Source organism: Mycothermus thermophilus (genome assembly GCF_041956435.1).
Source record: "Mycothermus thermophilus strain CBS 625.91 unplaced genomic scaffold VTJ04scaffold_7, whole genome shotgun sequence".
In the NCBI taxonomy this organism is placed as follows: domain Eukaryota; kingdom Fungi; phylum Ascomycota; class Sordariomycetes; order Sordariales; family Chaetomiaceae; genus Mycothermus; species Mycothermus thermophilus.
This window is the reverse complement of record NW_027191433.1, coordinates 468,012-482,298: the sequence shown is the minus strand read 5'-3', so window position 1 is coordinate 482,298 and position 14,287 is coordinate 468,012. Positions and strand designations below refer to the sequence as shown.

The following is a 14,287-nucleotide window of genomic DNA, read 5'->3' as shown; positions in this document are numbered from 1 at the left end:
CGAAACAACAGCCATGAAAGCACCTGAATCATCGACTTGACTTTTCCCAGGAACCAGCCGGCCGTCTCCCGTCCAGAACCTCTCCCCCATCCCTTACCTCTGACCATCAACCGCAACCCTTTTCTCCTGCTCCTCTTCTTCATTGCATCTTCTCATACGTCGCCATCAAAGAACCTACCACCTCGTTAGCATGTCATCTTTCAAAATGGAAAACACCTGGAGGGGAAGAAAAACTCACCAATAAACGTCGTCACCAGCCTGCTCCGCACCTGGCAAATATCCTCCGGCACCAACCAAATCGTCGCGCCCATCTTGCGCGCAATGCTGATGCTCAACTTGGCATTCATGTACGCCTCCTCGTCCGTGCGGCCCGGCGTGACCAGGTCATAATCGACATAGTTGCTCTTCATGCCGTTGAGCACATCCAGCAGGAACACGCCCGTGCCGATCACAGGGTCCTTGAACGAGCGGATGCTCGAGGTCTTGCCGCCGCGACGGCTCATGTCGTTGGCCCACCGGACCATTTCAGCATCGGTAATCTCGCGCTTGCCCAGGCGCTGCGCGAGACCCTGCAGGGTGAGCGTGATATCCTTGCGCATGAGCTGCCAGACGAGCGCGAGAGTGAGCTTGCGCTGGCCGTCCGTGATGTCGGCGCCCTGGATACCGACGAGGGAGAAGCCGTTCTGCTTGCCGAGTTCGATGGCGTAGTTTGTGTTTTCGACCATCTTGAAGCGCGACATCTCGCCGCCGTGCGACGGGCGCTTGTTGACGCACCGCCAGGCCACCGAGCCGGGAATCACCTTGTCGTAGGCCTGCAGCAGAATGGTGCCGTCGCACAGGTCGTCGAAGAAGCTGTGTACTGGAGGCTGCACGTCCAAGCTGTTGAGCCAGAGAGTGAAAACGCGCGCTTCGCGCTCGCCCTCGGCATCGAAGTCCTCGACCTCGATCTTTTCCTCCTCCGTGATGGGATCGAGAGCGGGGTGGGTGTTGAACAGGTTGGCGACGAAGGCGAGGTTGAGCTTCGGGTTTCCGGCGACCAGGGACGAGGGAGTCAAGAACTTGCGGCAGCCCATCTTGTCGGCGTTTTGGAGCACCTCCTCGGCTCGCTGGAGCAGATCGCGCGTCTGCAGCGGTGCGCGCGTGCAGCCATACTCGTGGCCGATCTGGGCGAGAAGGACCGTGTAGTTCTCGCCATCCTTGACATCGTTCGAGAAATTCTGAACCCGGCGGGGCCAGTTGGCCGCCTTGAGGTGGTAGTTGAACCAGCGCAGCAGGATCTGCTCGGGAGGCAGGCGGAGGAACTGCTCCAGAGTCTCGTCCTCCTCGAGCAGCCGGTACAGCTCGGGATGCAGCTTGATGTCGATCTTGCCGAGCAGACCGCGGCGGATGATTTGCCAGATGAGACCGAGGATGAGATGCTCGCGCACCTCGATAATGTCGCCGCTGCCAATGTTGACAACGGAGCAGCCGATACCCTTGGCCGACTCAATGACAATGTTGTTGTTCTCGGTCATCTGGAAGGCGTTGAGCGTCTTGCTCTTCTTGCCCGGGATGTTCAGCACACGCTCGTCGATGGTGTCGGGAACGCTGTCGTTGATGAGCTTGGCCAGCACAAGACCGTCCTTGCACTCGTCGAACATCTCAAAGGTGTCGGTCGGGAAGGGCAGGCGATGGCCGATGTCCGGGTCACCGGCCAGCACGGCATTGATGTGGCGTGTGAACTCGGTGCGCTCATCTTCGTTGATGGTGTGCGTGATGTTAGCGTTGGACCCCTGAACGAAGATCTTGCCGCCGCTGCCACCGCCGATGCTGTTCTTGGACGCATGGCCGCCGCCGGTGCGCTGCGAGATGACGGCGGCCGGTGAGGACGCGGGAGCAAGCCCACGTTGGGGAGTCTCGGGAGCCGCGCGAAGCTTGGCGATGAGCTGGGGACTAGTGTCAGCGGGCGAGGGTGCGTAGATTGACTTGGGAAAAGGACCGCAAAGCAAAACATACCCCGATATAGTCTTCGAGCTCAACGCGTCTCGAGGAATCGAGCTCGACTTCCTTCAAGGCTTGGCGGACGACATCGTAGGGCTTGCGCTCGCTCGCCTGGGTGGCCTTGATGGCGGTAGCCTCGTCAATGTATCCCTTGTCGTCGACATCGAGCTTGCGGAAGGCGTCGGCGAGGGAGAAGAGATCGTTCTGCTGGAACTGAGGAAATTTCCTGGTTTTGGATTAGAACTGGTGACGGGGCGATGGACGGACGGTTAAGAAGTGTCGGGGGCTCACCTCTGGAGCTTGAGGACGTTCATGATGGCAAGAGGTGTGCTTGGTTCTTTGAGATTCCGGGCCTGACGATGGTCTGAGTGAGATGCAGGGGGGGCGCCCTTAACGGAGCAATGCGCCAACTAATCTATGGGGTTTGTTCGCTGGGAAAGCCGGGGAGATGGAGTGGAATGACAAAGGCCGAGTGCCAGATTCTGGGCCGGCCCGAGGCGGAAGAGATGGAGGAGAGGGAAGGTGTTCTTTTTGTGGTCGAGTGTTTGTGTTGCGCAGTCTCGCGGTTTTGTTCCAGAACAATGTCCAACCTCACAAGGAGCTGGCTCCCTCCTGGCGACGGGTCTGACGGGCTTTGGCGGGGCTGAGGGGCTGCTTCCAGGAGTCGGCCCCAGTCTGACGCGAGCCAAGCCGCAAGTGGATTGCGTAACGCCCAGAACCGGGACAGGGTTGACAGGGTTAACTGCGCGAGAAGAGGGTTAGGAGAGTACTTCTGACTCCCGCAGATTTCTGCTTGAGGACTCGTACCATCTTAACACAACGTCCCTTGTCCAGAGATTTTTTCCTTGGTCAGGTTCTGAATAGCTTCATACAACCACAGCATTTGCCTTGACCAATCTTTGCACCAGGGGGCAATATTTCACTTGAGTCACCAAGAGTGACGCGTTCTTGCGTCAAGAAGCTCGGGGTTTAACTTTCTGCCAGTATGTCATGAAACCCCTGACTTCATGCCCGGAAAAAATTCAGAGCAAAGACTGACCATGATGAAGCTCCCCTCCTCTCACCCTCAACTTGTATACACCAGTCACATACCCTAACCTGAGGCCAACAAGGCCCAGCTGTCTCATCAAAAATGACAACCTCAACCTGCCAATCCTGCCACGACCCTCTCTTCTTCACCCCCGACCCCGACTCCGACGCCGGCTCCAACCCCGATGCCGCCGCCGACGAGTCCCCCGTTCCCGATGACCTCCACCTCCCCTGCGGCTGCCACTTCCATTGGCAATGCCTGATCGACCAGGCCAGCTCCATCCTCTCCTCCCTGGCCTGCCCCAACTGCAGTTCCCCGCTCACCATCTCCTCTGCCGCCGGGGGCTCTTCATCCTCTTCCGCTGCCGCAACAGGAGCAGCAGGGAACCCTCAAATCCTAACCACCTACACCAACGAAGGCGGCGTCCAGCCCGATCTGGACATCTACCCCACCCTACTCGAAGAGTCCTTCATGGCCGCCCACCCCGAAGCCCGTCCGGCAAAGGCATTCCACACCATGACCGCCGAAGGCGACACCCAGAGCATGCTGGCCTTGCTCGCGGACCTGGCCAGGCCAGACTCAGACGACGAGGACGAGGATGAAGACCACGTATGCGACGGCAGCCATAACCACCACCACCACCACCAAGCGAAAGACCCCCTCCAAACCGCCCTCCAAGCCCAACGCCTCCTCACCTGGCGCGACCCGCTCAACAACCACCTCACCGCGCTGCACCTGGCCCTGGAATCGCAAAAGGAGGAAGCAGTCTGGTTGCTGCTATGGCTCGGCAGCGCCGTGGCCACATCCGAGTTCCCGCCGGCGGTGGTGCAAGCGGCGCAGGGGAACGGGGTGCCGCGGTTGCTGGAGCAGATCGCGGCCGCTGGAGCAGGCAGCAGCAGCAGCAGCAGCAGCGGGAAAGGGTCGGAGGAGGAGGTGCAGGATGTGAGGTTCGTGAGGGACGGAAAGGGCAGGACGCCGGGGGATGTGTGTTTGGAGTTGGGAGAGCCATGGACGAGGCTTGTGGAGGGGGGGTTGTTTGGGGGGTGGTGAGGAGAGGAGGAGGAGTCGTTGAGCGAGAGCCCTGTATGGGAGCTACTTAGCTACGGCCACAAAACCACTTTTGTTGAATCGGGCATCAGGAGTGGTATGGTTAGACATGTGAGTTGTGTTGAACCCGGGAATATGCATGGCGAGAGCTAGACGGACTGCTTCGATGTGATGATGGTTACTACCGCGGATAGACAAAAGTTATATGGCCATGCCACGGCCCATTTTGTTGTTTTTTGTAATTCTACGTGCCTGGACTATGGATGAATCACCATGAAACGGATGCCTGGGCTACCAGTGTACAATGCGTGATGCTCCTAAGGTGCATGGGTATGTTTCCTCGGCTCTGCAGTATCCAACCCACCCATTCAAGCTTTCGTCTTTACCATGACCACAGAGTGCCTCCTCATCAGGGGTATGAGACAGCAAAAACTCCCGACTCCATGCCGCCCAGCCAACTGACCTGGAGTCTCCCTAATCACCTTTTCGACTCACGGTCCCTATTCGCCAAAAGCTGGGACAGAATAAAGTGGCTAACGTCCTCGTCGGACCAGTAGCTGATGTGCGACGCGATGGTGTTGAGAGGGTTGATGTCGAGCACGCTCCTATGTTGGTCATCCACGTCAGCCAACTGATCCGAACTGTTAGGGTGTCTCCGAGTTCCCATCCACGGAAACACCGGGGGAAAAAAGCAGGCAGAGAACAAGGGGGAAGGGAACTCACTCCTGAATGCAATAATCCACCCTCCCATTCCTATTCAGCGCACGCACCTTCATCTCCTCCCGTCGCAACCTCTGCGCCTTGCGCTCCTCCTCGGCCCACTTCTCGCGGTTCAGCGTCAAGCTGTTCCTATGACTAGAAACGCTCCCTCCCGGCGAGGTGCTGCCCTTGTCTTTGCTGCCCTTCGCCGCCAGCTCAGCCCGACTCTTCTGGAACCGACTGAACAGCGTCTCGAGCTCGTCGTCAATGAGCGTCGCCTCCTTGGCCCCGTTGCCGTTTGCCAACTGGCGCATGCGCTCGGCCGTCTTTTCGCTGCGCTCCACGTCGGGGAAGGTCGTTGTGGTGGGGACAGGGGCCGCGGTGATGACGCCTATGGGGATGCTCATTCCGGTACTACCAGAGCTCGATGATTGCTGCGCCGGTCGCTGCGCTGACATCTTGGCCACCTCGTCGTTGCTGAGCCCCAAGCTGCGGTTGAGCAGGTTGCTAGCGATGCCCGCGCTGAGGCTGCTCCAGAGGCCGGACACGCTCTGGCCGACTTTGGCGCCGATGCCAGTCAGACCTTGCGGGGCGACGGAGCCGAAGAGGCTCTTCTTTGTATACGGTAAGGCCTGTGGTTTGAGCGTGGTCATGATGGGGGAGATGAGAGGCTCGATGCGGTACGAGATGGGATCGCTGGGGTGGAAGATGTTGTACAGCTGCTTGACCTTGGGCGAGGATACGCTGAAAGGAAGCCCCGTCACAGGGGAGATGCGTTGGTACAAGTGCGGCGGAGCGTTCAGAAGCGGGTCGTCCAAATAATCCGCGTCAAGGGGACTTTCTGTTGTTGGCGGAGCGTCGGGCGTGGTCCTGGCAGCGATGGTTCGACCCTTAAGCATCTGGAACAGACCAATGGGTGATCCCAGGCAATAGAGATCCTCGACTTCGAAATCGAACGCGAGCTCCTTTGACTCGGTCTCCTCAACGCGGGCGTGGGAGGCAGGCGGCAAGATGCGAAGCGGGTTCCATGGTGGTTCAGCAGTTTTAACCTTTTCCTTCTGCCGGCAGAGGATGTCGAACATGATAGCCGAACCGAGAGAGTGGGCGATGATGTGGACCTTGCCCTTGAACTCTGGGTTGCGCTGCTTGAAGACCTTGTAGATGCGATTGGACTCCTTCAGGACGATCTCTGCAATTTGCTCCCGATAGCTGCTTTGGTACAAGAGAACATCAAGAGCGAGGTCGCTGATGAGCGATCGTGCGAAGGCCACGCCTTCAATGGTGATGTCCTCGAGGGAAGGATCTAGATCTGGTGAGCATGCCATACCACAACATGGTGTCTAACTGAAGCAACACTCACATTCGTCCTCCTCGTTGCTGAGTATCTCGCCCAAATCGCGTTCTCCCCTCTTCGCCCTGCGCTTCGGGAAGTCAAGGTGATGTCGCCACATCACTGGCAACACCTGGACGCGGCAGTTCCCAAGGCCAGGCTCGTCGAGTTCCGAATTGAGCGCTTTGAGGTCCGAAGATGCCGAGTACACCGACTTCATTGTTTTCCGAAGCACATTGACGTCGTGAACAAAGTTGATGCTTTCCATCCTGCTGATAGTCAGTATCCCGTTGCAGCACGGTCGAGGGCGGCAGGTCATTTGTACCGTTTGGACAGCGACTGGCCGATGCCGTGCGTCACGAGCACAAGATGCTCAATCTTGCGTCCCTGGTTGTCGTCGGCCTTGGCATTGTACTCGTGCGCAATCTCCTTCTCCTCGCGCTTGCGGATTGCCTCCTCTTCGGCTTCCGGGTCATCGCCGCGCTCGATCAGGTTTGAGAGCTGTCGCGTGAGGCGGTTCCGCGTTGCCTCGAGGTTATCAGGAGGTGTTCGCTTCGAATCGGCCGACTCGGGAGGCGTCCCAGTCCCAGACCCCGTCTCAGGGGTTTGTTTTGGAGTCACAGATTGTTTGTCACCCGGTTCCTTGGAAGACGGCCGCACACCTGGGGGAGTTGATGAGCGTTTCTCGTCCCGAGCCTTCTTGGGCTCGGTATAGCCCCGGACAATTTTCATGCCCGCCATGTAACCTCCCCCCGAGAACTTCTCATACACGGTCGAGGTCACGCGCGAGAGCACGCTATCAGAGGACAACCATGCAGTTGTCGAGTCTTGGTAGGTTACAATGCTATTCATGTAGCTCCCAAAGAGGCGGTATGTTTGCGGCTGGAACTGGGCTGGAAGAGAAGCCCGTTTTGAGGCGGTTGATGTGCCTTCTTCGCCATCGGCTGTGGCCTTCTCGCCGTCAGCTGCCGGCTTCGGGGAAGCCGTTCTGGATGAAACCGAGGGGTATTGCCATGGCTTGATCTTGAGATAGCCCTCCTCCAGCTGCGCAGCTAGGTTCTCTTCGCAAGGTCGGAGCGTGGACCCGTCCACGTAGAACCAACTGCCGCGGCGGACCTCGTACACGGGGCCTTCCCAATAGGCCGGGGTCAACTCGCGGTCTTCGATGATGACATCAAACAGAAAGTCTTCGTTGACTGGCACTGTCGTTTTCGGCGTGGAGTCGCTCCGCACGCTCTCGGCCGAGATGGCCCGCGGACGTTTACCTGAGCGCGAACTCTCCGCGATCTGGTTCCTCTCCCGTTCCAACTCTTGCAACTTTTCTTGGTATGCCGTTTCAATGGCGCGCGAGTCGGATGCCGAGAAGGCAACGAATTTCTTGGGCTGCGGAGGTTTCGTAGTCCCGCCATTCTGTGGTGTCATAAACTTGGGCTTTCGCTTAGGGACCTGTTTACCATTTTGTCAGTAGCAATGCTTCGGGACAGTGAGCCACACACAGATGGGCACGCACATCGACGGCATGAAACCATTGGACATTCAAGGGGGGGCAGTCTGGCGGATAGCTTGCCAGACTGCGGCCGTAATAAGGGCTGGTAGCATGGTCGCCGGTGTTGGAGGGAATGCCGGGTGGGAGAGCGTCCTTTTGGGGTGGTGTCGAGCTGCGCGTGCTGGCCCAGGGGTTCAGGGAATCGACGGCAGAGGCGAGGTACGACTTCTCAGCCTTCTTCTCTGCCGTCCCCTGCGCCATTGCGCCAGCAACGAAACGGCCCAGAGGCCACCCGAACGGGAATCTCGCCGCTGGCTTCGAGGAGTGGAAGTATCGGAGGAATAGCTGGAGGTGGTGTTGTCCCAGCGAGGTGCAGGGACGGAGGCCGGCTAACAATGACGGCTCCAATGCTGCTACAGACACTCCGCTGCAGCCGAGCTCAGGTTGAGCTCAGAGCTACTTCGGACAAGGAATGAGGAAGGAGGGGAAGGGTTACGGAGCAGTCGGCGGCGTAAGGAGCGGTGGTGATGTGGAGGAGGGTGGCGCAAGGCGGGGGGAGGGAGGAAAGGCAGTGAGGGAGAATAATAAGTGACCTAGGGATGGATGGAAGCAGTTGCATGTGAGAATGGGCCAAGAGGCTGAGCTGCAGAAAAAGAGGAAAGCAGGTTTCTCAAGGAGCCAACAACAATGTTTCAAACACTGAGGTGCTGGCTGAGGAATTTGGGAAATACGTGGCCGTTTCAAGGTCTATTTGAGGCTTTAGTGATGCATAGGTCGTGGGTCCGAGTTTGGACCTGTTCTCATGCCGTGGTCATCTGAAGCTGTCATTGAACTTTTTGCTCACCAATGGACAAATGGAACAAGAACAAGCTCCGGATTGCCTATGACGGAATGCTTTGGAAAGTTGGCAGCTGAACATCCCACGCCCGCCTGCCGCCAGCCCTGTGTCAGCCGGACGCCAGGTCTGCAGCGGGCCGGCAACAGGCGTCATCCCGGCAGGCGCAACGTCACAGCTCTGATAAGATAAGGCCCTCAGTCTTGGCCAGGCTGCATGACGGGCGCCGAGTGCTGCAGGCAACCAGCTTGCCCCAGGCACCGCCAAGAGCAGCTGGGTGGGTCTCCGCAGTGGATCCTCTAGGTTGGTGGGGCACGACTTGGCGGGAAATTTGGAGTCATCTCGGAGAAATTGCCCCGCCTCCAACAAACAAAATATTCTGCCGCGACTGCTCTCGAGAGAGAGCGCATCCACATCCATCAACACTCCCACTCAACATCTCGAGATCCGCTACAAAGACACGAGACACAGAACCCCGAACTTCGAGCAACTCGGGTAATCAATATAACATCGTACAACCACCTACTCGCCATCGAAGTCGACTTACCTCTGCCGCGAACTCCATTCACGCCGTGCTTTGAGCTTCCCTGTCATGACCCGGTAGCGCTGAAGCGACCACGCGGAATCGTCCTCGTCGAAAGGCTTTCCCCGTCCTTGGGCCGCCTGTTCTCTTCCTAATCAATCAAGATGTCGTCGGCTCCGACAATGCGGCGGCGCAAGGAGCAGGTGGCCGATAGGGTACCGAAGCGCTTCAAGGCGCTCAAGTTTGGAGTCCAGTAGGTTGACCCTTTGAAGCGCTCGACGGCCTGTCTCGATGTTGCCTCCGTCGCGCCACCTCGCCATCAAGGCGCCAACTAATGTTCATTGCCTTCCAGGTCAAATCAAGATATCGTCAGCCAAGGTGTCCTCGAAGTGTCAGACAATCTGCTCTACGATGTCGAGAACCGCCGGACTCCGTTCCCTCATGGCCCTCTGGACCCTCGCTTGGTGAGCTACTGAGCCGCATCCCAGAATGTGCTCCCTAGTCTAACATCCTCCATAGGGAACCTCGAGCACGAACCGCGAAAGCAAATGCGCTACTTGCCACCTCGGCCTCCAGGACTGCCCTGGCCACTTTGGCCATGTTCGGCTCCCGTTGCCCGTGTTCCACATCGGCTATCTCAAATACATCCAGGCGACACTGCAAAACATCTGCAAAGACTGCTCCAGGGTCCTCCTGCAGGAACATGAGAAGCGCCAGTTCTTGAAGGAGTTGCGCCGTCCTGGAATCGACAACCTGCGCCGCTCCGCCATCCTCAAGCGCATCAACGAGCAGTGCCGCAAGGCGAGGACCTGCCCCTATTGTGGCTCGATCCAGGGCGTCATCCGGAAGCTTAGCGTCATGAAGCTCGTACACGACAAGTATGCAGCCTTCAACAAGTCGACTGCGCTCAGGAAGGTGGCTCCCGAGAGCAAGATTGAATTCGATGCCTCGTTCGAACAGGCAAAAAAGTATACCCCGGAGCTGGAGAAACACACTCGCAAGGCCATGGACGACCTCAATCCTCTCAAGGTTCTCAACCTCTTCAAAGCCATCAGTCCACTCGATTGCGAACTCTTGGGATTGGACCCCGCGGAAGGACGGCCAGAGATGTTTCTGTGGCAATACCTTCCCGCACCTCCCATTTGCATTCGCCCTTCTGTCGCCCAGGACAACGCCAGCAACGAAGACGACATTACGAGCAAGCTGTCTGAGATCATCTTGTATGCTGGTCATCTGCGGGAGTCTCTCAAGAAGGGCGTTGCGCTGCCTGTCATTATGGAGCAGTGGGAGTTCCTCCAGCTCCAGGTTGGCATGTATGTGAACAGTGACGTGCCGGGTCTGTACCAGCCAGGTTTTGGAAAGTCCACCCGCGGTTTTTGCCAGCGTCTCAAGGGCAAGCAGGGTCGCTTCCGTGGAAACCTGTCAGGAAAGCGTGTCGATTTCTCGGGCCGTACCGTCATTTCCCCGGATCCCAATCTTAGTATCGAACAGGTGGCGGTGCCCCAGTTGGTGGCCAAGAACCTCACATACCCCGAGCGTGTCAATCACGCAAATATCGAAAAGCTCAGAGAGCGCGTCATTAATGGACCCAATGAATGGCCCGGCGCCCAAGGCATCATCAAGAAGGATGGAGCCAAGTACAACCTCAAGATCGGTACCACGACGCTGCGCGAGAAGCATGCCGCCAGCCTCGAATTTGGCGACATCGTCGAACGGCACCTGGAGGATGACGACATTGTTCTTTTCAATCGCCAGCCGTCTCTACATAAGCTCAGTATCATGAGCCATCTCGTCAAGGTCCGCCCCTGGAGGACGTTCCGCCTCAACGAATGCGTGTGTACCCCGTACAATGCCGATTTCGACGGTGACGAGATGAACCTTCACGTCCCCCAGACAGAGGAAGCGCGCGCCGAGGCTATTAACCTCATGGGCGTCAAACACAATCTCATCACTCCCAAGAACGGCGAACCCATCATTGCAGCTACGCAAGATTTCATCACGGCCGCCTACTTGCTGAGCGGCAAGGATCGCTTCTTCGACCGGACGGCCTTCACCTACATTTGCACGCAGATGCTACTGGGCGATACTCACCTCGAACTCCCACCCCCTGCCATCCTGAAGCCCCGCATGCTGTGGACCGGCAAGCAGATTTTCAACGTCCTCATGCGCCCGAACAAGGAGTCACCCGTGCTGGTGAACCTTGACGCCAAGAACAAGGTGTTCAGCAAGAAGAAGGATGGCCAGATCCCAGATATGGACATTGACGACGCATTCCTGGTGGTCCGCAACTCGGAGGTTATGTGCGGGCGAATGGACAAGTCGACGGTGGGAGGAGGCAAGAAAAACTCGGTGTTCTATGTCATCCTCCGTGACTACGGGCCGGACTACGCGGTAGCCGCCATGAACCGTCTGGCGAAGCTGTGCGCGCGAACTCTGACGCTGCGCGGGTTTTCTATTGGTGTGGGAGATGTCTATCCCTCGGGTCCTCTGACCGAGCACAAGGCCAAGCTCGTCGAGGAGGCGTACAAGAAGTGTGACGCCCTTATTGAGACATACCGACAGGGCAAACTAGAAAAGTCTCCGGGTTGCAGTCTGGAAGAGACGCTCGAAAACCTCATCTCGGGTATCCTCAGCAAGGTCAGGCAACAGGCAGGCACGTACTGTGTCGACAATCTGAGCAGGAACAACGCGCCGCTTATCATGGCCCGGTCCGGGTCCAAGGGTTCCGACATCAACGTCGCCCAGATGGTGGCCTGCGTCGGACAGCAGATTATCAACGGCAAGCGTGTGGCGGATGGATTCCAGGACCGCACGTTGCCTCACTTCCACAAGAATGCTCGCCAGCCTCCGTCGAAGGGTTTCGTCCGCAACAGCTTCTACACTGGCCTCGTGCCGACCGAGTTCCTTTTCCACGCTATTTCCGGCAGAGAAGGTCTGGTCGATACGGCCGTCAAGACTGCCGAGACAGGATACATGTCTCGTCGGTTGATGAAATCGCTCGAAGACCTCTCGGTCAAGTACGACGACACGGTCCGAACATCCGAGGGTGGCATCGTCCAGTTCCAGTACGGCGCCGACAGGCTAGATCCCGTGGACATGGAGGGTGATGCGAAGCCGGTAGACTTCACTCGGACATGGAACCACGTGCAGAGCGTGACGTGGAGCAACGAGGAGGCATCGATGCTGCCGCGCGAGATCTTGGAGCTGTGTGACACGATCCTGAATGAAGAGCGGAACAAATACACAAGGCGCCATCTTGTCACGGGCGAGGAGCTCAAGTACGACGACAACACGATGCAGAAGAGCATGGACCACGAGGTTCTCATCGCCATTGACGAGCACGAGAGTATCCGCGTCTTCCTCAACACGGTCCGCGCCTTTGTGCGAGGACACGCCTTGAAGCTGGCCAAGGCGCGGAAGCTGGTCGGGCTGGACCCGGGCATACCGCCTGAGGATAAGGATATGGCTGAGGAGGTCGAGAAGGCGAAACCGGCCGGGGCGGACGGATCCGAGATGGATGTGGACTCTTGGGGTTCCGAAGAATCTGGAGAGTATGTCCTCAAGGAACTGCGCCAGAAGTTGTCGCAGGCCGATTACGAAGCGAGGGCCCAAGCCCACGTCGACCGTGTAGCGAAAGTGTCGGAGCGCACTCTGCGGCGCTTCATCCAGTTGTGCCTGCACAAGTACAAGAAGGCGCGGGTTGAACCAGGCCATGCGGTGGGTGCCGTCGGAGCGCAGTCCATTGGTGAGCCGGGCACCCAGATGACGCTCAAGACGTTCCACTTCGCCGGTGTTGCCGGTATGAGTATCACGCAAGGTGTGCCGCGTATCAAGGAAATCATCAACGCCTCCAAGCTCATCAGCACGCCGGTCATTACCTGTGAGCTGGAGAATAAGGTGGACATCAAGGCCGCCCGGGTCGTCAAGGGCCGCATCGAGAAGACGTACATCTCGGATGTCATCTCGTTCATCGACGACGAGTGGCTCCCTGATGTGGCCAAGATTGTCCTCAAAGTCGACCTGCAGGTGCTGTCCGACATGCAGCTGGGCATCACGGTTCGCGACATCGCCGATGCCATCGTCCGCAACAAGAAGCTCAAGCTCAAGGTCGAGCCAGGGGACCTGCGCGTCGGCCCCGACCGTGTCGAGGTCATTGTGCAAAACACCTGGACCGACGCCACAGCCGCGCGCAAGGCCGCCCGCACCCGCGCCGCAGCCATCGAGAAGGGCCAGGTGGTGCTCAGCACAGCCAAGGACGAAGCCGCGGCCGACTTCCAACTCCGCGTCAACTTCCTCAAGCGCACCATCCCCCAAGTGGTCATCTCGGGCTACCCCGAGGCGTCGCGCGCCATTATCGAGACGAGCGAGACCAACGAGCACAAGGTGCTTGTCGAAGGTTACGGCCTGCGGGCGTGCATGACGACGGAGGGCGTCATTGGCACCAAGTGCGTGACCAACTCGGTCATGGAGTGCCGCGACGTGCTGGGCATCGAGGCGGCGCGCACGACCATCGCCAAGGAAATCGGGCAAGTCATGGCGGGCATGGACATTGACCCCCGGCACATGGAGCTGCTGGCGGACGTGATGACGTACAAGGGCGAGATTCTGGGCATCACGCGCTTCGGCCTGGCCAAGATGCGCGACAGCGTGCTGCAGCTCGCGTCGTTTGAGAAGACGCCGGATCACCTATTTGATGCGGCCGCGGGGATGAAGATGGATCGCATTCTGGGTGTCAGTGAGTGCATCATCATGGGCCAGACCATGTCGATCGGCACGGGCGCGTTCCAAGTGGTCCGGCGGTTGGGAATCAGGGACCACCAGGTGGCGCCGAAGCCGACGCTGTTTGAGGACGCGTGGAGGAAGGATGAGATGGCGAGGCGGAAGGCGAGGATGGAGAAGAGGAGGAGTGCGGTGGGTACCGGCATTGGGGAGCAGAATGGTCCAGGGGTTGTTGCTGCGGCTGCTTGAGGAAGAGGGGAAAGGATAATCAAAAGTTGTGTGGGTGAGTAGGGGGTATGGAGTAGAGATTTTTGGTTGGTCAAGTTGGAGTTCATTCGAGTGTATATACATGCGGGAGGGTAATACAACATGGGCATCTGGGGTTTTTATTCTGGACTATGGGAGTTGAACGACAAGATAGACGTCAAAATGCATGGTGCTCTCGATGTCAGGTGGTTGGTTTGTGGTTGAGATTAAAGTGGTCACGTGAGTTGGCGCGTCATTTGCGTGTGAAGGCCCCACTCGGACCTTGGGGATCGCGTTTGTTGGAGGCATCGACGTCATTGATCGACTTCTCCACAGGCAACCATCACTCACTTCTCTGCTTTTCATTATCCTGTGAAGGCACTCAACAGACG

The 14,287-nt window shown here is 58.1% G+C and overlaps 4 protein-coding genes across 4 annotated transcripts; 2 read left to right on the top strand and 2 right to left on the bottom strand.

The window, feature by feature from the left end:
• Window positions 1-139: 139 nt before the first annotated feature.
• VTJ04DRAFT_9718 (uncharacterized protein) lies at window positions 140-2,294 on the bottom strand (the record flags this gene model as incomplete). The annotated part of the gene is made up of 4 exons (XM_069368296.1): window positions 140-174; window positions 239-1,925; window positions 1,996-2,206; window positions 2,272-2,294. The coding sequence occupies 4 exons, from the start codon at window positions 2,292-2,294 to the stop codon at window positions 140-142; spliced, it is 1,956 nt and encodes a 651-aa protein (XP_069214454.1).
• An 818-nt stretch (window positions 2,295-3,112) lies between these two features.
• Window positions 3,113-4,060, top strand: VTJ04DRAFT_9717 (uncharacterized protein; the record flags this gene model as incomplete). The annotated part of the gene is made up of 1 exon (XM_069368295.1): window positions 3,113-4,060. The coding sequence occupies one exon, from the start codon at window positions 3,113-3,115 to the stop codon at window positions 4,058-4,060; it is 948 nt and encodes a 315-aa protein (XP_069214453.1).
• Window positions 4,061-4,535: 475 nt separating this feature from the next.
• VTJ04DRAFT_9716 (uncharacterized protein) lies at window positions 4,536-7,833 on the bottom strand (the record flags this gene model as incomplete). The annotated part of the gene is made up of 5 exons (XM_069368294.1): window positions 4,536-4,662; window positions 4,781-6,059; window positions 6,117-6,355; window positions 6,412-7,532; window positions 7,597-7,833. The coding sequence occupies 5 exons, from the start codon at window positions 7,831-7,833 to the stop codon at window positions 4,536-4,538; spliced, it is 3,003 nt and encodes a 1,000-aa protein (XP_069214452.1).
• Window positions 7,834-9,094: 1,261 nt separating this feature from the next.
• On the top strand, window positions 9,095-13,898 carry VTJ04DRAFT_9715 (uncharacterized protein; the record flags this gene model as incomplete). The annotated part of the gene is made up of 3 exons (XM_069368293.1): window positions 9,095-9,183; window positions 9,283-9,394; window positions 9,450-13,898. The coding sequence occupies 3 exons, from the start codon at window positions 9,095-9,097 to the stop codon at window positions 13,896-13,898; spliced, it is 4,650 nt and encodes a 1,549-aa protein (XP_069214451.1).
• Window positions 13,899-14,287: the final 389 nt, after the last annotated feature.